Consider the following 25621-nt stretch of genomic DNA (forward strand, 5'->3'; position numbering starts at 1 on the left):
CGTATAGCTAATATAACACAAAAACAATTATAGTAAATAAATAGATTACAATGAATTAATATACAACAAGGTTTAATTTACAAAACATAGAAACCAAAAAATTAGAAAATAAAAGTCTTTTCTTCAACTACTTAATTCGGCTGTACACAACACACGATGGTGTGAAAGTGAGGGTGTGTATGCACTGTAACTAAATCTCTAATCCACGTTTTAAAGGCCGACTTTGTGCATATTTTACGGACTTTTTACTAATTGTTTCATTATGATTTAATGAAATTCACTAACAGTTCAGTTTGTTTACAATAACGTATAAAACAAAAGAAAGGTTTACTCCGGTCTTATAGAAGTATTTTGTAATAATTCCTCACATACATACATTTTTTTATACAGCGGTTCCTAGCACGATAGGCTTGGAGGTCGCGTTCCAAACCACTATAGTAGGTAGGTATATAGTACTTTTCAGTATGATAAGAATGGGTATTTTTATTTTGTCATATATTTCCGATCGGTCTTGAATTTTTCCGTTTATTCTAATGAAACTGATTGAAAGAATAAGTGTAAAAATCGTTTGAACTTCTTTAAACGCGAGTTTATTAAATAATATATATATGGCAACAGTCTAATATATCTTTTGTACATTTCTCTTTTCACTCCATGTTTCGTTTGATGTGTAGTAAATGTTTGACATGGGAGCACACTTTTCTGTCATTCTTATTGTGCCTTGATCTTCTCCTTTAGTAACCAGAAACGTTTCCAAACATTACTTATTATTTTGTCGACTTCTCTTAAATCAGATATTTATAAGAATAATTTTCCCTAACTATTAATTTCTCGGCATCTTCTTTTCCTCCTGATCATATATTTACGTGTATTTATTGCTTTGGTCTTATAGTGTAAGTAAGTACCTAACTTGGTTTGTAAATAACGGCCAGAAATAAAGGCTTTCTTGATTAATTGTAAACGTAAGAAGGTATTAATTTTTATATACTTTGTTCATAGTCAAATAGAAAGAGAATACTTTTATAAGCGTTGGACCGATTTCTATAATTTTTATTAATATACTGTAATTGGAATTGTATTGCAAGAATAATATTATTTTTGTAGATAAGTTTCATTCAATTAAATTGTTATAACTACCTGAATTAATAATAAATTAAAAAGAAAGATGACTTATACATTTATAAAGTTTAAAATAAAAAGTTATAGGTAGGTAGGTAACTCGAATTAATTTTATGTATTGAATTGAAACTTTCGAAATAAAACTGAAACGCATTCCCTCAAGAGATTATCATTAAATAAACATAAAAATATATTTAAAGAATATTTTTATTAAGTTTGTAAATGAAATAAGGCGGATTTAAATGCAAATGAGTTCGTGAAACTGTTGAGCTGCCGACAAAGCGGCGCCACGGCGCGCGGATGCCGGCGATTTAGGCCTAAACGTAGCGTGATTTGGTCATTGCCATTGGATTCTGATTTCCTAGTACTCTCGGACCAAATATTTTTTTTTGTTTAAACTTCACTATATTTTGTGTTATCTGTTTAGGTTATTCAACTAACTGATCGATAATTATTATTAATGACATTAACATCAATTAATAAATTACAAACTGTAAAAATAGTAACAACTATTTTTATTTATAAACACGACATTACCCAATTAATTCCTTAAACATTTTCAACTTATTTTATTTAAATAATGTTAACTTTAGTACTAATAATACAAAATTATGTCTAATAAAATTGGGGTAAAAATAAAATTATGTATTATAATGCAAAAGAAAAAAAGAAGTCATATAAAACGACCACCACCATTCGTCATTGTCCATTGAATAAAATTAACATACTATTCAATTCATTCATTCATTTACAAATTCAGAGCACTTTCCCGCAGGTCACGTATGAACTACACAATCCGCATCCGTTCCTTTCTGAATACACAATTGGTAGCTCTCTCTCTTTCTACCTGACATAATTTGTATTGCTGCCTTGTCGGCTACGCGCCGTTGCCGGACCGCGTGTCTTCACTCGTATCGGAATTATTTCGTTAGTATTTTATCGGACAGAAAAATTGTTTAGTCGCTGTTTATCACATTTTAGAATACAGTATTGCTTGGGATTAAGTCCGTTTCTTTTAATAAGCAAAGTCCTTGAATTCCTATTTTTTTGTTAAAACTATCTAACAAGAATAAAACGTGGTGGTCACATCTTTATCAGACAACACATTTCCGTTCAATTCTGTTTCAGAAATATTAGCCATTTCATCGGTGGTGACTTCGAAGCCTGTCTTTGCACCGATCGAATTTTAAAAGAGACCTTCACGACAACTTATCATTTACATATAGAATAAATGTTTATATGTTTGCCTTAACTATGACTCCTGTCTCAAAAAGGTATTACGGTAGTTTCGCACGGCTCGCAGCGGTTTTGACATACGAAGTTATATTAAGCGAAAGTTAGTATAACTGCAATATTTTCGTTATTTTCCTTGTCTACCTTTTTTAAGTCCTGGATGGAATCTATTATGTACTATCTATCGTACACTGGAAAACTTCATTCTATGAAATCTACACTTCGCAAAACGAGTTGTATTAAATGCGCTGCGCTGATTTTCTTTACCAAATCGTAAAAATAACGTTAGAAAGTGTTTACCTACATTTTAGCTGTAAAAGTTTTAAGTGCTATTATTATTGTATGTTGTACACTTGTAAACGTAAGTCAAATTTAAGAAACTGTCCGCTACATCTTTCAAGTATCAAATATTTCGTTTAAATAAAAAGCACTAATTTTGCGATATTAAATTTAAAACAGACTTCTTAGTAAAATTGCAAGAATCCGATATATGGACACGAACACGAACGAATTTTTTTTATTAAAAATTGATGTCTATATACTATATGGTAAACATAGCCTATATATGTACCCTCCAACTCTGACTTTCAATGCCTTTCCTTAAGATTCTTTAATACAGAAGGCTTGTCATCCATTCCAAAGTGAAGCATGGTGGAATATAAATCTATGGAGCTCGATGAATCGTGACCTGGAACCTGAAGACCGATGGCTTCAGTCTTGTTCACACTTGGAAAGAGTGAATGTCAGGTAAAATAAATGGACGGGTTCTCTATGAGTAATATTTCATTGATTATAATACCAAAGTGTTCTTTAAAGAATAATTAAAAATCATAATTTAACCTTTTACTTTGTAAATTTGGACAATATACATGACGATGATTTTGATATAACTACGTATAACTTTTCTAAAACTAAACGCACTACAACGTTTTAATGTCCATCATTTGTCAATTGATCACTTGTCAATCGAATAGGCAAGTGTCTCCTGTGCCGAGTTTTGTAGATTGGTGCACAGCCCGGGATCTAACCTACGACCTTAGAGATGAAAGCCGCTGAAGTCATTAGGCCAACACAATGTTAACGGGTCATGATTATTTACGTAATGTAGAAATAAGCGTGAAGAAAATTGTACGACAAATTGTCTTCTTGGCAAAAATTAATGTATATAAATTTTATAGAAATCTCGATGTTTTTGTTTAAAATTAATTATTATTAGTCCTACCCTCACTAATTTGCTATGACCGCCTCGTATAGAGAAGCGTTATCAGAAGCGCAGTAACCAACATTGAGACTGACGATAATGAAGGTAATTTGGTGGACGAGGAATGCAGCGCAAAGCAGCGCAGCAGTTGGAAATTTCAGGTATCGATCAGGTTTTATTAGTATCTAGCAGTTACTGATTCTTTCTATATATTAAACGATATTTTCTGTTATTTTTTTATATTAGCGAGCGAGCTTTAATTATTATTATTTTCATTATTTTATGTACCTGAATGTATTTGTAAAATACACAAAAAATTGACTATTTATATTAAACTGAAAGTTTTTGGAGTTTGACTTAATTTTTTTGACTCTTTAAAGCGCAAATTCAGCCTCACATGGAGTACTTTCTCATCTCTCGTCTCTGTGGGCTCCTTCCGCTTGACCGTATTTAACAAAGAGCAATTCGAATCGTCGATGAAAAATCTCTTACCGGGCGGCTGATACCTTGGCGTTGCGTAGAAACGTGGGGTCACTCTGCATCTTCTACTGCATTTACCATGGTGAATTTTATGAGGCGATATTCGGAATAATACCTGCAGCTAAGTTTAATCATCGGACGTTAAGGCAGAATACAAAATACCATCCGTATCACTGCGCACCACCACTTTGTGGAACCAGCTACCCACTGAAGTATTTCCGAACCAAACGTACTTGAATTCGTGTATGCGGTGATGTTAGTTATTTTTGACTATGTATTTGCATGTTGTTCCCACGAGAATGTAAGTATGTGCTCCTATTTCACCATGCCTCCTGCTGATGTAATGTGGAACATGGTGTTATGGTTACAGCATACAAAAAAAAACTTGGCGATTAAAAAGAGTGGCGGAGAGTATATTGCCAGTTCTTCTCTTCCGATCTACGCCCTTGATTTGAGAACTGGCAGTAAATCTAAAATTAGAAGCATTTAATGTATATTTCTGCTTTATTGACCTTCATAGGTGTACATTGTGTTACTTATATGAATAAATGATTTTTGACTTAGACTTAAATTTACTGCAGTACTCGATTAATGCACCTCGCTGGATAACATGATTTCGTACACTTTTCATCAATGCATCAATCAACATAATCGTAATTTACACCTTATCAGAATGACACAAGAGCTAGTTTTACCTGAATTCAATTTAGTTTTAGGATGTTTTATTGGTTTATCTTTTGGTTTATTTTTGGCTGCGGTAGGCGGTCGCTTGAGTCGGTATTTTTTTCTGGCGTTTTTTGTAACTTGAGGCAACGTTGGATTTAGACCGCGTTTCCTGCTATTGTGTCGAAATTTTCGATTAGTGCTTTTGTGTGTCTGTTTTTGATGCCAGGTGATAGGTTTTTGTGCGATCTTGGCTTTAATGTATTTTGATTCCCGGTAATTATTGTCTCAGAAGACAGAATGATGATCTCCTATTTAATAACAAAACCGAAATGTGCCCGCCCTACATTGACGTGGACTTGACAAATTGACTTCTATATTGTGTGTGCCCTGGTTAACACACATGACGACTGCGGTATGAATTGGTGGTTTTAGGTTCCCAGGCAGTAGATAAATTTTTAATATATACATATCCATTTACATAGAACAGTAAATATATATAAATAAAGATATAAAAAACATTTACAATAATTAAAATAATATTTATAAAATACAATTGATATTTTTTATATATTCTACAAACGACAGAAAATCTTAGTACTTATTAAATTGCAATAATATTTACTAATAAATTGTTAATCGGAATATCCAAGAACATTAATGTTAAATTAGAAGATACAGCTAACGCCATCTAGTACAACGCGAGTGAACTAATGTAATCTTCGGACGTCCTATCGAAGGGAACGTCGTGGTTGTGCGAGCGAGATGGAACATAAACAAATGCTTCCCATCGATTGCGGAGGTCAACTCGCGCATGTCAAGAGAAATTTCATTACTACGAGTTCTAGATTCGAGTGTTAATATATTTTGTAGTTCAATATATGGTTTAGTATATTTACTGTATTCCGTTAATAAATCTTGAGTATATTTGAATTGTTGTTGCTGTCGGAGACAACTTTGTAAAGAAAATTTAAAAGTTCGCGACAGTTTTTCTAGAATGTAGTAAATACTTTTAGATAAACTCAAAGTCAAAATAACTTTATTCATATAGGTAAACAAGTACACTTATGAACGTCAGAAAACAAGTTAAATTTATTGTAAATTTACATTTACTACCACTTCGCAAGGGCGTAGAGCTGGCAAGAAGAACTGGCGAGAAACTCCCCGCCACTCTTTTTGATCGCCAAGTTTTGAGTCATACAAATTGTTTGAACTGGAGCAAACCAATCCCAAGGATTAGGATCATTTAAGTAATCGTCAAATTTATAAAAACCTTTATTGATTACTTTAGTTTAACGAGGGTTTTTCATTTATTTAATGAATATAATTTCCATATGAGGAGTGGTTTATCTTCTAGAGCCTGGTTGGTCGTACACAAAATCGTTTATAAAAATATAAACACAATAGTCCAAGCTTTACACATAGGCACCCATGGGTGTACCATCGGCGACTTAGAAAAATTAGTATGTATGATGTCAGTCTTCGATCGGAGATCTCCAGCCGGTGCTACGTTCTTATACAGATTGCTAAATTATCAAATACATTACCATTGTCGTCCCAAAGTTAAAAATCAGCAGAATTTTCCAAATTCCGTCTCCTAAACCAAACCTTAAAATAGAGAGTTCAGGCACCTCTCTATCGAATTCTTCGCGATTACACCTGGAGCTGGACTTCTTAGTAGTGAGCTGATCAAATTTAAAGAAAGGTTGCTAGGTCCCTATATCAAACCTAATTCGCTATTTTTCTGGTAATTTCTAGTATTTTTTGGTAACTTTTACTTTTACAAAATTGTCATTTATTTTAGAAAACATGGCTCGTAACATACACTGTATATATAGGATTATGTATGATGTGGTGAACTTTAATAACTTTAATTTAAGTTAAGCATAAAAGTTTTAGACGTAATGGGACAGCATATCATATTTCCATTAAAACTCGATTGAATTAAAAGGTCGAAGGTTCGAGAATAATGTGAGATCACTGTCAGTAGTATCGCGGTTGTATCTGCGGCTCGCATCGATTTATCAGAATACAGCCGTACACGGTAAAACTCTTCAAAATATCTATCTTAGCAATTCATTACTTGAATTTTATAAAATCTCGACATTATTGTAATAAATATCAATTAACGGTTTGAATGTGGGTGTTAAATAAATATATCCATACATATTTTAATATATATTTACAGTTTACGTAAGTATACAAAATATTTTTTTTTAAATATAATTAGTCTTCGCACAAAGACACAATTGGAAATTACGATCTAACCTAACTTAAGACACATATAGACACACTGTTCTGGTGTACTATTTTTCACTTACCACTGTTTAGCCCTTAAGACTAACGCACTAACGCAAGACTATTCGACTGGTTTTGTCCTTTTAAATTTTCTCTCTAGGCCGGTCGTGTCAAGGAGTTGAAGAGCATCAACATTCACGTGTTGGTGGAGCCTTCGTTCGAGGCTACGGCAATCTTTTTGATTATTGTGATGACGTCCTCTAGTTAAGGTCGTCATCATGAATGAACCAGAAAGCATTCACATGCAATTGCATGAGCAATTTGTTTTGGAATCTTTGGAGTATTTAAATATAATTGAATAATTCTACGAAAGGATACAAAATTGGTAAAACTAAATTCTAAAATTACATTATTTTTTCTTTAAGATTAATAAAATATTTATTAATTTGTATCTATTTCATTGTACTAGAATTCTTCAATTGCGATCAGGCTATATTTACTAGGTAAATATCATTAAAAATATATTCGTCGTGTTTAAATCGCTAAATCAACAAGATAAGTAATATTATGTGAATTAAGTGTTAGCTCGATTCAACGATAACAAAATAGCATCAAAATATCTACCGATACATCTCCGAATACATTTTCCCACTGCTTCCTACAACACAACTACACACGAACCCATCAATGAAACACGTTTTACGATCACACACACTAGCACACCACGGAATTTTCAACCCTAATGTTGTCCTACATTCAGGACATAACCTCAAAAAATGATTCGATTCGCGAAGATCAGTTCTAGTGTTTCCGTCTTCTGTCACCAGAACATGTGAACCTGCCGCGTGTGACGTGTGTCTTCAGTTCAGCGTCAGTGACAGCCGGAATGCACGTCCGGTCCGTTTTCGGCAATTTATGATAGTGTCAACCAAATGAGTGTGAGTTATTAGATTTAACTGCTGGGCGATTGACACGCTGATCACCAGCGAAGTTGGATCAGATTAGGTATTGTACGAATTTCACTTTTCAAGGTTGTAATTCTCAATTTATGGCAGTCTTTGACCAGAGAATGTTTAATCGCATGACAGGATAGTGGGACGCTTATCAAAAGGTCACGGTGATAACAATTTATTCACGCTTCCGATAAGTCTTAATTTTTGATGGATTTTGACCTTGACAAGTCGTCTGCGTCACGTAGAAAATAGTATTATATTAATAGATACTGATATAATATTTACTTATTTACTTAGTAAGTATAGAGTAATTGATATAGAAAAAAGTTCTGAAGTCATAATATACTAATAATAAATAATAATTTAAAATAAAATAAATAAAGTTGCTCTAAACCACTTCAAATAATCAATTTTAAAGAAAGTATTGTTAAGTGCCTTTCTGATACCTAATCCGCTGTGTTTGTATTTATAATTTTTTGTAAGATTCATGTTTACCAAAATTGTCATATATTTTAGAAGATATAGCTTGTAACATACGATTATACTTTAGATATGGCATCATGTATGATGTGGTAAACTTAAATAAATAAATGACTATTTTTTGAAATAATGGACAAAAGTTGAATGCCAAACGTTCAGTAAATTAAAAATCAAATTATATATTGTCGTCCGTTTAAAAGTCGGCTTGTATGACAATGAATAAAGATGAAGGGAGAATCAATAGCATCTAAATAGGCTTAATTAAGTGCGTGGGAGGTGCAAGGATAAACACCACATGGCTACATTTTTGTTATCAGATTTCTTGCTTTATACCTTTATGGGGCTCTCCATATATCATTGTAATTGTTTTGAATAATTTAGTTTTATAAACGAAAATATTCACTTTAGTTATTCATTCTTAATTTTAGGAAACCATAAGTTAATTTATTTTTATAATACAAATACAATAAAAATTAAAAATACGTAAACAATATTCAGATTGTTAAAAGAACCTGTCAGTTGATTTGTTTTGTCAGTTTCTCGTTAGATGGCGCTTATAGCAATTTAAATGAATTTTACTATGAACTACATTTTTTTTAAACAATTAAAACTGGTATATTTTTAATCTACAGCTGATACACAAGTAAACATATAGTCTTACTTATAATATATTAAGAGTATAAAGAATTCTAATAACTTTAAAAATAAATTATCAATAACTGTTCGAAGTACATAATTTCAATTTAATAATTTTTGATGAGGGTGATCACAAATATTTTTTCTCGGCCGACCGTCACATTTATTAGTTGAGTCATTGTTGACGGGTTACGTTAGACACATTTTTATTTTGATATTTACTTTTTGTTAATTATAATTGATAATAGTTTCCACTATTTAGAAATTTATAGTGAGTGTTTAGTGCGTTTTTGAGAACTATTAGCATCAGTCTAACCTCTCTTTGTTCCCAAACTAATAGAATTTCTCCAAATCCTTACGGCTGATAATATTGTGTGCCTTTCTTCCTGGTAAGAAGATATTGTAACGAGGTATGTACTCAGGACTTATTATTCTAGTATAAGATTGTGTATCGACGGCCACCGAACCGTTCTTTGTGGTACAATAACTTTATCGTAAAATCGTTTTTAAATTAAATTGATCAAGTATAGATAAGATATAGATAGTAAAATTGGACACAAATAAAATGTTAATTTGTTTAAAATACTTAATATTTAAAAGAAAAATCTAAATTTTTACCGCTGTTAAATAAAGTCAAAGTCTTCCCTCTTGCTAAATTTTATTTCTTTTCGTTCCTTAAGGTAGGTGGATAATGTCTACACCTTCATAAATTGTCATAAATTGTATTGTAGTAAGCTAAAACCCGTAATTGACGAATTACGCAAATCATTCGTGTTCTTACGAGGCAAATGGAACTATTGTGAATATCTTGTCGCATACGGGTGGGGAATTCTTAGAAATATCAAGAGCTAATTGGGGCTGTCTATCCGCCTATTAAGAATAGCGTGCAAAATTAATGAGATACTGATTCCAAACTTTGATAAAAAAATTATACAATAGGGGGGCAAGCCTGAAGAACGCCCAAAAAAGGTAGTCATCGCAGCCCATAGCCCATTTTAGTGGGTGCGTTGCCGGCCTTTGAGGGTGGAGTACGTTCGAATTTTGAACAGTTGGAGGTCGTATCTCTCAGGGAAGACCCCCACCGAGAGTCGATTAAACAACTCGCTAGTTCGCAAAAGAAAGTCTTGTGAATCGGACTGTGGAAGTCTCATTTACTCAATTATCACATGTAGCAAATATTTTGATAAAGACTTTTCTATAAAGATTGAATTCGGATCAAAAACAAAACTAATTGCGGAGTTACCATAAGGTTGTCGCACTCCGCTGCTCCCCGTTAAAAGCCTTCGTATGGATTTTCGCAGAAGCCGGGATTTAATAACTTTAATATACCTAGCTAATATTCTCGATAAATCGACTTCAAAGGATACATCTCAAAGTGATACAAAGCTGAAAGCTTTTAATAAAGCAACAACCTACTTCTTGTACTCAAGCCTTCGATATTAAAATACAGCTACCTTCCGCGTTCTCGCGTGATTTTAGGCTGAAATTTACACTTTAATGAGACATTGCAAGAATTGACGCTCTCTCTCTTCTTCTTATAGTGCCATCTCCTTACGAATACTCGCGATTATCATCTCAAATTTAATTTTGGTTGCCGCGCTTCTGAACAATGACGTGCTTTGTACAAACCATTGACTAAGATTCATCTTCAACCAAGACGTGCGTCTGCGGCCAGGTCTCCTTCTACCTGCCACTTTGCCTAATTCGTAGGAGGATTATAAACCCTAAGTTTAATTAAAAACTATTATTACTATGTGGAACCAACTGCACACTGAAGTATTTCCGAACCAATTCGACTTAGGGTCCTTGAAGAAAAGAGCGTACCAATTGATAACCGGCGACGCAATCGCAAGCCGTCTGGCATTGAGAGTGTCCATGGGTACATCATCATCATCATACTTAACATCAGATGCCTGCTGCCGTTTGCCCCCTGTTTTATAAAACTAGGACTAAAAAAAACTACAAAACTTTATACGAAATAAAATTAAAGAACAAGTTATGTAACCCAACATTAGTTAAGTTACATATAGATGTACATTTTAGTTAAAATTAGAAACGTAAACAAATGCAAACAATCGTCGCATATTTGAAGCCAATTTGAACCCTATAGTTTTTACCACACATAAATTATATTTTAATATTCTCGTTAAGTCATATTCTAAGTCTCATTTAGATTTATGAACTCTTTGATAAGCCAAGTTTGTTTTTGTTAGTGTCGCAACCCCTCTACCCTTCAAGCCCTATCCCAGCACGAATTGCTGTGTCAGTGTCTCGGGGTAAACTGCAATGCGCAGTGGAGAGCTGGAGTACTGAGGCGCGCCGGCTCGTAATATCAATTAGTTACATAAAACATTAAATTAATGTAATTTTAACAATTTTTTTCTTGGATTACTTGGCTTGCGATAAAATATATCGTGTGAATTTCAAAATCATGTTCTATATATTTTCGTAATAAAATGAATTCAAAGGGTCAAAAATTGGCTATGTTTGGATTTTTTTTCTATCGAGGGAAGTTATTTAAATTGTGTATCGATATTTCAAAATGGAGACATAAACTACTCAAATCCATCATATATTTTTCCACTCGCCCTACTTCAAGAAACCATGACAAGAAATGGAAAGAAACAATGTACTTTTTTGGAGGTTGGTGACCGGATAGTTCCTTAATTTTGTGTTAGTTATGAGCTCATATTTTAAGCCCCTAAAGTCAGTTGTTATAGCTTCAAACAAAGAGTGTTTTGAATCTCTCCATACAAACAACCGCCACCGAACATAACTAACGTCAATAATTATTTGTATTGGGTACTCAGTGGCATTGCTTGTATAAAATGCGTCAAAGGAAATATTTGTAACCGGATGTATTTGCAGCCATTTTCAATTTACTCTTCAATCGACTCTGTCACGTAGGGTCGGTTTATATTTACATCATACCCCACTCGTGAGGGATGGCGTTATGAGGTAAGGTTTTAATTACATTTAGACATATGGGGTTAAATGTAGTTTCAAGATTGTATAATCACGTATGTAATTGATCCTGATTCAGATCTAGAAATAAACTGAATTTCGTATCAGAATTTTTGGACATAAAGGCGTGAACGTGACCATACTAAAAATGTATACCACCACCATGTACCACCATAACATTTTCTCGCAAATAAATTATTATTATAATATTTTATTGATGTTCCTTACAATTTGGACCATTTAACACAAATCCTATTCGGACGATGCATATTCGTGCTTCCGTTGAGTTCCAAAGTTTTATACACAAAACCTAATTGTTTATAACGATAGGTATTCATTATTCGTTAAGAGTACAGTTACATTATATACGTATATTTATAGTTTCCGCGGAAATAGATCTAAGCACCAAATGATGTAATGATGTGATTGGTGTTGGAACCAAATGATGTAAACATCATGATTTAACTTTAATTTTATTAATATGATGTTATCATCATTCATGTTCAGAAGCTTTAATACGAATGCTTTATTAGATTTGTCGATGTTGCTAGGTCTATAAATTAACGACTATTTTGATAGTCTATAGTAATAGTAATTTCTTTGTCATTATTATTAATGTCAGAGAAATGGCGATAGTGACAGCTGCCACTATCAGTGTGTTTTAATTACATTAAACTCAAATTAATTCAAAGCTGTTAATGTTGTGTTTATTTAATTTGTCAAAGTTGCTAGATAGAATAATTGTTATTACTGGAAACTTGATTACACAGTAGTTGTGGTTGTCAGTAGATTCAAAACGTTATTGATGGATTTACGAGACAACACAAGGGGTTTATTGAATTTGTTGTGCGCGCGATATTCATACCTATAATAACCAAATAAGACACGTTTTTCGAAAACAAACTCGTCACCAATATTGCAATTTGTCTCTGTATGGCATCCTTTGATCTCGGACTGGGTTTGATGAAGGCCTAAGCCCATTTATATAACTTGATTATAAAACCGTGTGCTCATAAAACGTATAGTGACAAATGATACATTATATAATTATAGATTATTATAAAATTATGTCAAGTATTTGAGATATGTTGAGGGAGGTGAGCAACGTACAACGGGGTTTCTTTGTACCTAATACGAGGGACTGAGAAGGCCAAGGTTGTTTGTGATACTAAGGGCCAGAACCAGTCTGTTGCACAGATCCTCGTTAACAAAGATGTTGCGCTTACTGAATGCTGTGTCCAACATTTTAGACATCTTTATATGTTCGCATACTAAGTTCACAGTTGCGATATTGTGTATCTTGTCTATTTAACATACTATATTTTATTAGCATTATCATATTGGCTTAACACTGTTAGAATAGTTAGTGTATGTATTTTTGTGAATAAATTAAATGTTATTATATATCAGTTGGCTAAAGCTTCCTTTTAGATGTACCAGGACCTTATCACAAAGTAGGGGAGTCAAGAATTGACAACCACTAAAGTAGTCATCAGTTCTCACATTAATAATAAGTAAGAGTCTCAGTTCATGATAAGACTTTTGAATTTGATATAACTGGTAACTGTGTAAGTCAAGATAATGACAAAAATATTCTACAATAATGAGTCATAAGTGGAAACATTTATGTGTCTGTAGTACTATTTTTTATTTATAGTCTGTGCCTTTCCAAGAACGATTGCGATGGTAATTCAATCCACAGGTTTGGATTAATACTTGTGAACGGTACAGATACTACGCAATTACATAAAAATAGATCAAGACTGAATTTTACAAAGACTTCATTTATATTTTATGAAAGAAAATTTTATGATTAGCTAAAAGAAATGTAAGCTGCTTCAAACTTCAAAGAAACCTTTAAAACACGAGATCGTCGGCTACTCTTTAACTTGATGTAGTTTTTCATTTTTTATCAAAATAATTAACTGCTTCCACACACAAATTTATTGTGAAGAATTCTAGATTTGAATCACATTTTGACATTATCAAGGTTATTTCAATACCCAATATGTTGATTAAAAATCTTCGTAGTTATTTAAACTCAATCAAAAAGTTTTCTTTGATAGATTGCTGAAAATATTAATTCCATTTTTTGCGTGAATGTACATACCTACCCACTCAGCCTCTGGTTCTTTTTAGTTAATCTTATTCAACAATCTTAAATGTGTTTATATAATAATAATAATAAAACACCAGTGGAGCTACAACCATTTGTGGTCTGGGCCTCAGATTTCTGGTATCTGTCTCATGATCATTTGCACAGGAGGACAGGAGGCTGATCACCTATTTGCCCATTAGATAGGCAAATAGGTGATCAGCCTCCTGTGCCTGACACAAGCCGTCGACTTTTGGGTCCAAGGCATATCTTATACATAATAATATCTTGTTAAATTGTTTTCTGGCATCGTGAACAGACAGACCTTTGAGTTTTATTGTTTTTTTTTTATAGCAAATGGGAACTGACGACAGCATGAGCGACGATGTGTTCGAAGACGAGTTGCGTGCGCCGACCCTAAGGGCCACGCCTTCACCCACTGGCTACAGAGACTATCGGCCTGTCGATTCACCTGCGCGAGCGCCTCACGACGATGACATTGCCATACATAAGGTACATTAAGTCTATTTTAATAAATACTTATTAAAATAGCCCTTTGTACCTTTCTTATATATAAGTGTGATAAGTTATATTTAATAAGTTTTCGTCAGCATCTCGAAAAGCTCGTCTCCTTTGTTAGAATAAATTGAAGTGAATCACTTACCTTCAGAAGAAGCAATTATTATTCATGAAGAAATCTAGACATGACAGATCATAAACTTATTTCAATCTTTCCATATCAGAAATTGAGATATGGATTTTATATTGAAAAATATCTATAATAAAAAATACTAGTAGTGTATAGGGTAGAGCAGTGTTGGCCTAGTGGCTTCATCTCATCCCTGAAGTCGTAGGTTCGATCCCCGGCTATGGACTTCTATGTGCGCATTTAACATTCACTCGAACGGTGAAGGAAAACATCGTGAAGAAACCGGCTTGCCTTAGACTCAAAAAGTCGACGGTGTCAGGCACAGGAGGCTGATCACCTACTTGCCTATTAGATTGACAAATGATCATGAAACAGATACATAAATCTGAGGCGCAGACCAAAAATGTTTATAGCGCCGCTGATTTATTATAATTTATTACATGTAGGGTCTCGATTTCAGATAGCGTTTGTTTTGTTTTGACTTTTCTTGGGGTTTGAACGCGTTTGAAAAAAATAAATGAATACAATTTTCTTTTTTAAGTATATAATTTTCAATAAACCTAGTTGTGTTGTTGTGCTATATCTATTAATTATATATTTTGATAAATCGCATTCCAGCATAAACAATCTCAATGATTTAACCATGGGATAGTATAAAATTTAGTTTTAAAAAGGGTCTCCAAAAGCCTTCTTCGAAAATTGCTTACAGCCAATAATTTTCAGACAATATTGCTCGGGGACAGCGGTGTCGGCAAAACCTCTTTGCTCGTTCAGTTTGAAACTGGTAAATTTCAACCTGGGAATTTCTCAGCGACCGTCGGTATTGGATTTACGGTAACTATTACAGGTTTTGTATATTATACTCAAGATGTAAATTCCCTTGACAATTTAGCATAAAAAAATTGCAACGAAAGTATGCTACCATTAAAAATTAAAAATATTACAATGAAAGTGTCTTGGCCTCCGAAATGAGGAGCTTCCAGCGCTACTTCGTCCTGTGCTACTTCCCGCCAATTGCAGGCTTTCAGGAACCAATTAACAATTTTCCCTTTTTGGGTTGGCTGGGGAATAAGTAAAATGTAAAGATTTCGATCGATAATCATATTTATCAGATAAAATTTATTGAGTTTATTACATTATGATTCTATTTTAACTTTCGCTTGAATATTAAACTCGTAGTTTTGCTCATTTGGTATCTGGTTTATTAATTTTGAAGCGAGAAAAGTTTCACATACGAGCAACAACATCGGTAAAGTTCCTTAAAAGTCTTGTACTTCAGAAAACTTTAAATTCTACATTTATTAGTACAAGTAACATTTACTATGAAAATGTTTGAAGTTGGATACCGACTCCTTATAATTGATCGTTTCTTAACGCAGTTTTTGCCACGCACCACCACTATGTGGAACCGCTGAAGTATGCGAACCAATACCAATTAGGGTCCTTAAAAAAACATTTTAGAGCGTGTTTCCTAGTGTAAATGATTATTGTATAAATTAAGATTTAATACATTAAAAAAAACTTATTATGTACGTTCCAAGATCAGTTGGTTGCGCGTGGGTTGGTAGGTTGGTTATATTGAATTGAATCAAATCCAATAATTCAGAATCTAATAGATAATAGATAAATGACCGTAAAATTGGCAAACGAAGGACTATATTTGTTCTATTGGCTTATTAAATATTAAACTACTTATTATAGATAAAACATTGTCATCTCAGTGACGCATCTACTAACGTTAATAAACAACAATTTTACTATCGATTTATAAAACGACATAGAAGGGACTGTGTATTTTATGCCGCTATAGACAGTTGTCGTTAAGTGGAGAGAAGAAAAACGTATAGATAATCCATGACTCCTATTTATTCGTCATGGTCAACCACAGTCTACACGTACAAGCAATCCTGATTTGTAAACAAAAGAACCAATAGAAAGTTCGTATGGATGATGCCGACAGTCGAGTTTATTAAGGGCTAGGATAATAAAGCGACAAAAGAATGTACACAGCTGCGCAGTTTTTACTAATTTTAGCAACTGAAAAAGTACTTTATTACTTAATTTTTATCGTTATTGAGAGTGTATGAAGTGTGTCATTGAATGATATTTGTAATAAATCAACGAATTCACTCTGTTTCTTTAGTAAAAATTATTTTATATTCGCTATTCCGATTTCTCAACACAACTTTACAGCCCTAAACGAAGAGTGGCAAGACACCCCTTATCAAAGGCCTTACGACAATTGTAGGAGGATTGGTCCCTTAAACTGACATCTAACTCACGTCAAAGAAATTGCAAATTGCAATTACTAAGGTAACAGAAATGAATAAGAGAAAACAAAAATAATAATATTCGCAACACATAATTTATATTTGAATTGACTTGCTTTCATGTTTCGCTTAGGATATTTTATTATAAGTTACGTCCTCAATTTTATAATAATTAATGAGTGTTTGTGTGTATTTTAAACTATTTCAAGGCAAAGTTACTAACCTCTTATTGTTCCCATACTAATTTACTCCTTATTCTTACGACTGACAATTCTGTTCCTCATGTTATGAATATATCGAAACGTTCTTTGTGGTACAGATGTTAAACCCTTACATAACTAGTTCCTGGTATTTTAGAATTTATGTGTCACCCTTAAAAAAATCTAATAAGCCTGTAACGCACTCGGCACATGAGCATTGGCATATTAGAACCATGAAAAGGCATAATCTCGACTTACTTGAAAATAAATGTATTATTAAAAAGCCAAGGTTAAAATGTAATTTCTTAGATAAAGGAAAATCGCAAAACAAAGAAGTCGATTTGATCCCTTGCTCGAGGCAACTCAACTTTTATGTATAAAACTAGGTGCCTGCGAAGAAAATAGCTGCTACAAAATTCTACTAACACCGCCTTACAAAACAACTTTCAAATTCTCCTCAAAAGTTATTATTAGTTTTTGCCACCCTATTATATTATATGCGTTAATTAAACACATTTTTCATATCAAAATTCAAACGATATCTATATGTACCCGTTATATAAACGGCTATTACTTCAGTCGTAGAGTAAATTCAAACTAAAAATTACTGATAACTGCTGCGTAATCATAACTTGAGCACATCGACGCACGCTGGAGTTTCACTCCTTCGTTGTCGACATCCCCAGGTGCCATAGTGCACGATTTGATTCGCCATTTCTTATAAAAACAGCAAAGGATTGAAACACCTTGCCCCCTTCCCTAGACAGTTTAATATGGGTTCGTTTAGTTAAGCGGCGGTTAAACAGGCATCTCCTGGATATACTTACCCTCCAATAGGGCCACATTCACTTAACATCAGCTGGAATTGTGGCCAACATCTCACTAGTTCTGAATAAAAAATGAGATAAAAATCGAATAGAAATCGTTATACTTGGACTCCCTGCTAAATCTCGAAGCGAATTCAAAAAATATCACATTTGTCCTGTAGTTTATTAATTTATACAGACTTAAAGCAAGCTTATGAATTAGTGAGCGTTATTGTTATTAACACGCGAGCTACTTAAGTAAGTAATCGTTCCATAAATTATCATAATACTGTTTCAGATTAATTATTATCTATTCAAATATAGATTCGTGTGATCTTATGGAATGAAAACGGGAGACTTAGTACTGTAATTAATTTATTATTATTTTAGCGGTAAAATAATTCTATAACGAACGAAAAACGAATGAAATAAAAAGCCTTTTTATTTATTGGAGCTTAGAATAGTTTAAATATCGCAACAAAAGTTGTAGTTTTCACTTACTTATTGTCTGAATCTCCAACTTACGGCAATTTATTTCGCGTCTTCTGCTTCCTGTATTTTTTTGCAATTACACACAGCTTTAACAATATCGCCTCAGTTTTATTAAATGTATTTCCCTCTAATTAATCGCACAGAAACCGCATCCAATTTGTAGCCGAGCTTCATAGCTCAATGCCGTTGCCCGAGCGACGCGGGGCGGGGTGCTCTAGTCGGGACTCAGGAGCGGTCTAGGATTTACGAGCAGTTGCCGAAGAGCTACGGGACGCGCTGACATCCCTCGGGAGCTTTTTAAGTTACGCGCCATCCAGTTCAAAGATCGCGTTCGAAATTCAAAGTTATTGTGAATGTTAAGAAGTTCAAAAAGGTTTTACTACACCAATTTATTACGACTCTTTGACTAGGAGCTTTTAATAGGTTTTTTTAATTTAAGATAAAATAATAGGAATAGAAAGTAAGTCTTGCCTTAAATTAATATAAAAAAAATTAAAACTAGGTACTATTTAATATACGAAAATACAATTTATTTATTAATGAAATGAACGAAATTCTTGAATCTATCACATTGTTGTCATCTCAATTTAGAAACTCATTTGTTCTTCGTTCTCTGTTTTTGACACTTTCCAAATTTTAATTGCATCATTTTCCAATCGTGCGGTTTGAATTAAACTCCCTTAATTTGATTAAAGAGTAAAGGAAAAGACAATTTTTTACTTAGTGAGCATTTTTGCTGGAAGCAGTTGAGTAATCAAAATGGTCCAAGTAAGAAGTTACTAAGTAGATGATTACCTGTGCTATTGGAACATTTTCACCTATCAAGTGATATTAACAATCATTCATCATTGTAGCTTTGTGCTATAGAAGACGATTACGCTCATGGAGGCTTTCCTAGTCTTGCTTTTGCTGACTCACACCTAGAAATTTCTGACTATTGAGTACATTTTTTTAAATTTATTTTACAAAAAAATAAAATCACGTGGTACATTTGAAAAGCATTGGTATGTATTAATGTAATTTACATTTTAAGTTGCTTAACGTTAGGCTGTCTAATAACCGACCGGATAGTCTGTTTATTAGCCTCTAATCACGCTAGTTGATTTTTAAAAATAATAAAAACTTTATGACAGAAATAGGGTGTGACACAATTCTATAATTAATTAGTCAGTGGTACATGGTATGTTCAAAACAGTTTTTTGAGAAAAACTAGTAACTAAAAGTCTTATAAGTAATGTGAACATTAAGTATGTATGAATGTTTAAGTGTGTAAATGGGTGAGTTTGCTTTAGAGTGTTTCTGACAGTTATTATGAGCGCTGTGTATTTTTGGAAGTTATACAAATCGTAGTAAGGCCTCTGTAGATTCGAAATCCAATTCTGCTAGCGTAATTTTACGTGATTTGTGAGTTTGTATCTGGATAGTTTGATTTTTTTATGTAGATTCGTTTTTCTCTATTGTATCTTTATCAGATGAACCTCCAGATTATAAAAGCAAATATTGTCGTTATCGTTTTCAAAGTGTAAAGGTAAATTGATCGAAAGACGTACATCAATAGTTTTTGTATTAACACTGAATAAGTATTTAAAAATTGAAATGATTCTCTTAGTACATAATACAAAATTTGTATTAGGTCCTTACATATGAAATTGGCGTTGTATGGGAAATAGAATATATTTAATTATACTATAAAGTCTGTACCATAGCTATCTATGCACTTTTGCAATCTTGGTTATTGATCCCTTTACTAAAAAGACAGACAGGAAATTCGGACAGGAATCAATAAAATCTTTGAAAGCGGTTTCGAGTGCCCAATCAAAGTTGAATTTTTACCCAGTTATCCAAGTATCTAAAAAATGTAAATCTGTTGGATCAAGGTCCGAGGAGTACGGTGGATGACATTCCAATTGAAGGTTCTCTAATTTGGTAGCATTCTGTTGTGTAGTGTGTGTACTAACTAGCGTTGTCGTGAAGCAGCAGTAGCCGAGAGTAATTGACCAGCCTTAGTTGTTTTGGAACTAACTTTTAATTTAAAATTAAAACGGGAAAATGAAATTAATCATGGCTTTCGAAAAACAAATGCACGAGTAAGCTGTAAAAAATTGAATTTGGAATTCCTAGCCAAAGACGAGATATTTGTGGCCAGTAGGTACGATAAAACGTCAATATCATAATATGTAAGCATCTAATATTTCCAAAATATAAAAAAAAACAATTTCTCACCGTTCGTCTGTGTGTATGTCTTAAAAAATATTAAACCGCATCGGTGCAATATAAATTGCATGCATGGAATAAAACTGTTGCTAACATAATTTTCTGGGAGATATTCACATATTAGCATTTCATTAATAATTCATAGGATATAACTTAATAACTCGTTTTCTATACCAATTGGAAATTGTATATTATATATAAGCAAAGAAGTATTGTTGGATAATAGCGCTATAACCTTTTAAGTCTGGACCTCAGATTTCTCTATCTGTTCCATGCTTCCTAATATTCAAGTAGGTGATCAAGCTTCTGTTCCCGAAATACCGACGACTTTTTGGGCCTAAGACATGCCGGTTTCCTCACGATGTTTTCTGTCATACGAGCGAGTGTTATCGCACATAGAAAGTCCATTGATGCGCAGTCGGGAATTGAACTTATGACCCCCGGGGTGAGAGTCGCACGTTTAAACAAAATCTTAAATTATAAAACTACATAGCAATAATATCCATTAACTACATCTATACATACATTACCATTTAAATATCATACATATATATTTAACTGTATAAATAAACACGCAGATTTGAGCATCCCTCGGGGCTATTCGCTTATGAAGTACTTTTGGGAGATAATATTTTTCTTTCAGAATATTAAAAGTCAAAACAACGTTTCATGTTAATTTTTTTTTGGTTAAATAAACAAATTGAGGGTATTTGCTTTAATTGCCGATACCTGCGATATGTTTCACGTTTTTCTGGATGTTTATTTTTTAAACAACTTCTGACTTTTTATGAGTATTTTCACTGTTGTTTATTCTCTTGTATAAATATCATTAATGTATACTTAATTATTTAATAAATATTAGAACAGTGAAACCTAAACCTAAAATTCTTAAAATATATATTATAATAACTGACATATATATTTTTAAAAGGAGTCCCTTTATCTTTAAGTGAGCAGTAAACATTGAAAAACGTTAAAAGTTGCATCCGGCTATATGCTTATATATATATTTCAATTATTTTAATTAAATTTTTGAGTCTATCTTTATTAAACACACACGATTGACTTTTTGTAACGTAATAGGTATTCCAGCTACACGTACAAATTATGATTCGTAACTACAATGCTGGAACCCGGGGACTATAAACAATTTTCGCGTGCATGTCACTACACTTCAATAGCCTTCTAAATATTATTATTTGTGAATTTTAAAATAAGCGAATATAAGTAACGAGCTTTCCGACGATGAATATTAAAATTGCATTTTGCGACGTAAAATGAAAATTATATTTTCACAATGCAATTCATTGTTTTTTAAATATATAGAACCTATATAGAGAACGTGGTTGTGTCAAATAAATCTATATAAATTGTGTTTATTAATAATAATAAAAGCCGTTTATTTCAGATAATTTTACACTTCAATGCAGTTACATTCCTATCTCATTCTTTGTAGGTCTGTCTGTGCCCTTTTTTGGCCTAATCCCACCATTTTTGTCTGCACTGTGCCACTCTCTGCCATATATCAGCTGTTTCCTTATTCATCTACCCTCTTCCTAAATTGTCTTTTTCGTGTATTGTACCTTCGGCACCAGTTTAATAATCTCTTGCTCAACTTTTCAAACAAACAAAAGTTTCCACATAAGTTTATTTATTTTAATAGTAAAACTTACTACCTTTGTGTTTATACTTAGCATCAATTTATCTTGATAATTTAATGTTAAAATATCAGTATATATTTGTCGAAAAAAAATCTATAATTTCTTAAGATGATAGTTTACAATGCTTGAATTTAGTCTCGCTTGTCCCAAAGTTTGAACTAATATCAGGAATATTAAAGTTGGTTGGTTAAAAGTTATGTGAGAGCAGGAACAAGCAAGTTATGCTAAGGTGTTAATAGATTCCTAAACTATTAGTTACTTTATAATTAATAATGATAAATTCTGGATATATCGTATTTCGAAGGCTATTTTTGTTTAAATTAAAATAAAGAGTGCGGACAACAATTGCCTTATTTAATTTTAACTGATATCCAAAGAAGTTAATTCTTTGTTGTGTTTTATTTTATTTATTAAATACATAAGAATTTAATATATTAAGAGTACGTAAGAACTTCAAATTATCGTCAAATTAGAAGGCTATATAGTAGGTACCTATATAATATTACACTAGGACCGTATGTCAGCAGGCGATACCTAAGGGCGCAGCGAGTTATGTATAATAATTACCAGATAATTATTGTATTATTTATATTTGTAAATACAAGCAAACGTACCCGGTGGTCATCTGGTTAAGGTGACTTCCAACGTGGCATAGAGTTTACTCACATGAAGTACCCTGAGTTCCTTGCACAGTAAAGAAATATTTTTTCTGGTGTCCCTTAAAATCTAACAATCCTAGAAATATGTCTGCCCCATGTCCTACAGGAAATCAATTCCCGGTGATACCAAAGCGTATCCCCATACGAATTGCCAGTAATTTTGCGGTTAACTTACATTCAAAAAGTATATTTTACATTATCATCCCACAAGGTAGGTACCTAAAGGTCTAAAAGGCCAGGCAATGGACGATATCGAAACAATAAACAATAAAAAACAAAAAAATTAACTTTGGAACAATTTCCTCTCTCCGTGAGCAATTATTACGTTTTAATAAAGTCTGCAGCCAATCATTCTCCAATAGCCGTCACCTGAGCGGAAACTGGCGGACCTTGACACACAATGCGTGCTCACTAACTATATGTTCTATATTGATGTTCCAAAGCTTTTGTTTTACAAATAAACTCGATTTTCTCGTTGCTTCGTACTCATCAAGAACTTAATAGTTTCCAGGAATAACTTATCATTGAATTCTTACCTTTTCTTTTTGTAGCGTAGGTACTCAATACACAGGTAATAAAAAAATACTTAATACTAATAGTTAATAAAACCTTCTAACCGCATAAAAATGCGTTTACAACACAAGACACAAGACAATTATTAAATTACTTTTGACATTATAAAACTGTCCAGATGTTTCGAGTCCTTCAGTCTAATAGCCATTTTCAACTCGTATATAATAAAAATGAATAGAATTACTTTTCCAATTTCTTAATAAACTCAACAGCTAAGGAAATCTTAGACCAATTTTAAAACCACAATTTCATAAAATAAAACAAACAATCCAGCAGCATTGAAGCGTCTAATACTTTCCCACAACGAAGGTTTATTGAATCGATCAGATTAATTGAAAATCGCCCTTCAACTAAGAGTTCAAAGGGATGCAAGTTGTATCTAATGTTGTCAAGAGCAGTGAAGCAATCTGATGAACAATGGGCGTATTGTTCGCAAATTGCTTAGTATTTAGTTTTTATTACTTAGTACCATTATTGTCCAAATAATTATAACTATGTATATTGTATTGTATTATTGTATAATAAAAAAATTGTGTTCGTATGTCGTGAAATTTCAACAGATTTTTTTTAATTTAACGTCAGCTGTGTATTTAAAAACTATTTTGAATTTGTATAGTACTACCAGTTATTTATATATTGTTATGTTCATTAGGTACTTAATGTTTAAAAAGGCTTTGAATTGACGATCCCGGCCACACAGTTACATAGATACATATTATATAATTTTTCATAATTAAATACAATTTCCATCACACAAATATACAGTATTTACAATATTCTTAAGCTACATAGTAGTAATAATTAAAAATTGATAAATATACATTTAAAACAAATTTAAGAGATTGTTGCCTGTGGCTGTATACCTTCACTGCTGGCAGCTTTGTGGTAGAAAGCATCTGTTCTGGTGTCACCGGTATTTACCAGGCGTCAACTTTTTAATGAGCTGTGCACTTGAACCCCACGGTCCAAGAGTCTCTCTCTTTTTTTAATGGGTTTTCCTTGCTCCGTCACGCTCACAGTTGCTACCTATTTTACTTTTCATGCCTTCAACCGAATTAAATGTCTCAATTCTTTAAATAGATTTTAATAATGCTTTTAACTAAAAATAGACTTTTAAATTACACCATATAGTAAAGTGGAGATCAAACGAGGCAATATGTTCGTTTATGTAGGCTTTAAGTGATCCGATTATAGACTGTATTAAATTTAAGCCTGGACTAATAGGTATAAAGAGGTTAATGCGTTATGAATCTTATGTATATATATAGCTATATCATGTCATGCAACCTTTTACCCTCGATTTATTACGATATTTCTTAATAATTTTCGAAATAAGTTAGGAAGTTCATGGTGTTTTAAGACCCACGTATTGTTATCGAAGAGAGAAGGACAGGGAGAAGAGGGGGCTCATTATTTGGATACATCAATTTACACAGTGTTGGCCTGGTGGTTTCAGCATGCGATTCTGATATCTTAGGTCGTAGATTCGATCCGAAGCTTTGCACCAATGGACTTTCTTTCTGTCTGGGCATAATAATCGCTCGAATGTTGAAGAAAAACATTGTGAGGAAACCGTCTTGCCTTAGACCAAAAATACGAAACATGTGTCGTGTGCTACTAGTGCCCACGTGTTTGTATCTCTCAATATCTGTAGCGCTCATATCACAATGTTCCAATAACTCAATATTAAAGTTTTTGAGAGTTGCAGAGTACAGCACCGGCGAAAAAGCCGTGGTCTCGACACGTATGAATAAATTTAACGACCAATTCTTTCATAATGAAATGTAGAGAATTTTTTACGAATTTTTGTCATCATTAATTATTTACACAGATTTGAACTCCACAACTGAGTGGATACGGAAGGGAAATAATGTCCCTTATAACGGTAACGTACCATAATCGTATTGATTTTTATTAAAAATTTCCCAATTGTGAAATGAACTGAATATACAGTCTTAAGTCATGATAAATACGTGCAAATGCTTTTTGAAAATAAATTTGTTAAATATTTAATATAGATAAATGCAAAATACAA

At 32.9% G+C, this 25621-nt stretch overlaps 1 protein-coding gene across 4 annotated transcripts in view; it reads left to right on the top strand.

Moving 5' to 3' along the window:
* The first annotated feature begins 7614 nt into the window (after positions 1-7614).
* The window catches only part of LOC123711416 (ras-related protein Rab-37), a 33125-nt gene continuing 15118 nt past the window's right edge, over positions 7615-25621 (top strand). For 2 of the 4 annotated variants that reach the window (XM_045663992.1, XM_045663995.1), the window contains exon 1: positions 18767-18852. Coding sequence is in view for 2 of the 4 variants with exons in the window: in XM_045663993.1 (XP_045519949.1) it covers positions 7867-7872; positions 14417-14575; positions 15435-15545 (276 nt within the window). In the remaining 2 variants the exon portion in view is untranslated. Of the gene's footprint in view, positions 7940-14416; positions 14576-15434; positions 15546-18766; positions 18853-25621 lie in introns of those variants that run through there. The other 2 variants (XM_045663994.1, XM_045663993.1) reach the window with 2 other exon arrangements.

This window comes from Pieris brassicae, chromosome 6 (genome assembly GCF_905147105.1).
Source record: "Pieris brassicae chromosome 6, ilPieBrab1.1, whole genome shotgun sequence".
NCBI lineage: Eukaryota > Metazoa > Arthropoda > Insecta > Lepidoptera > Pieridae > Pieris > Pieris brassicae.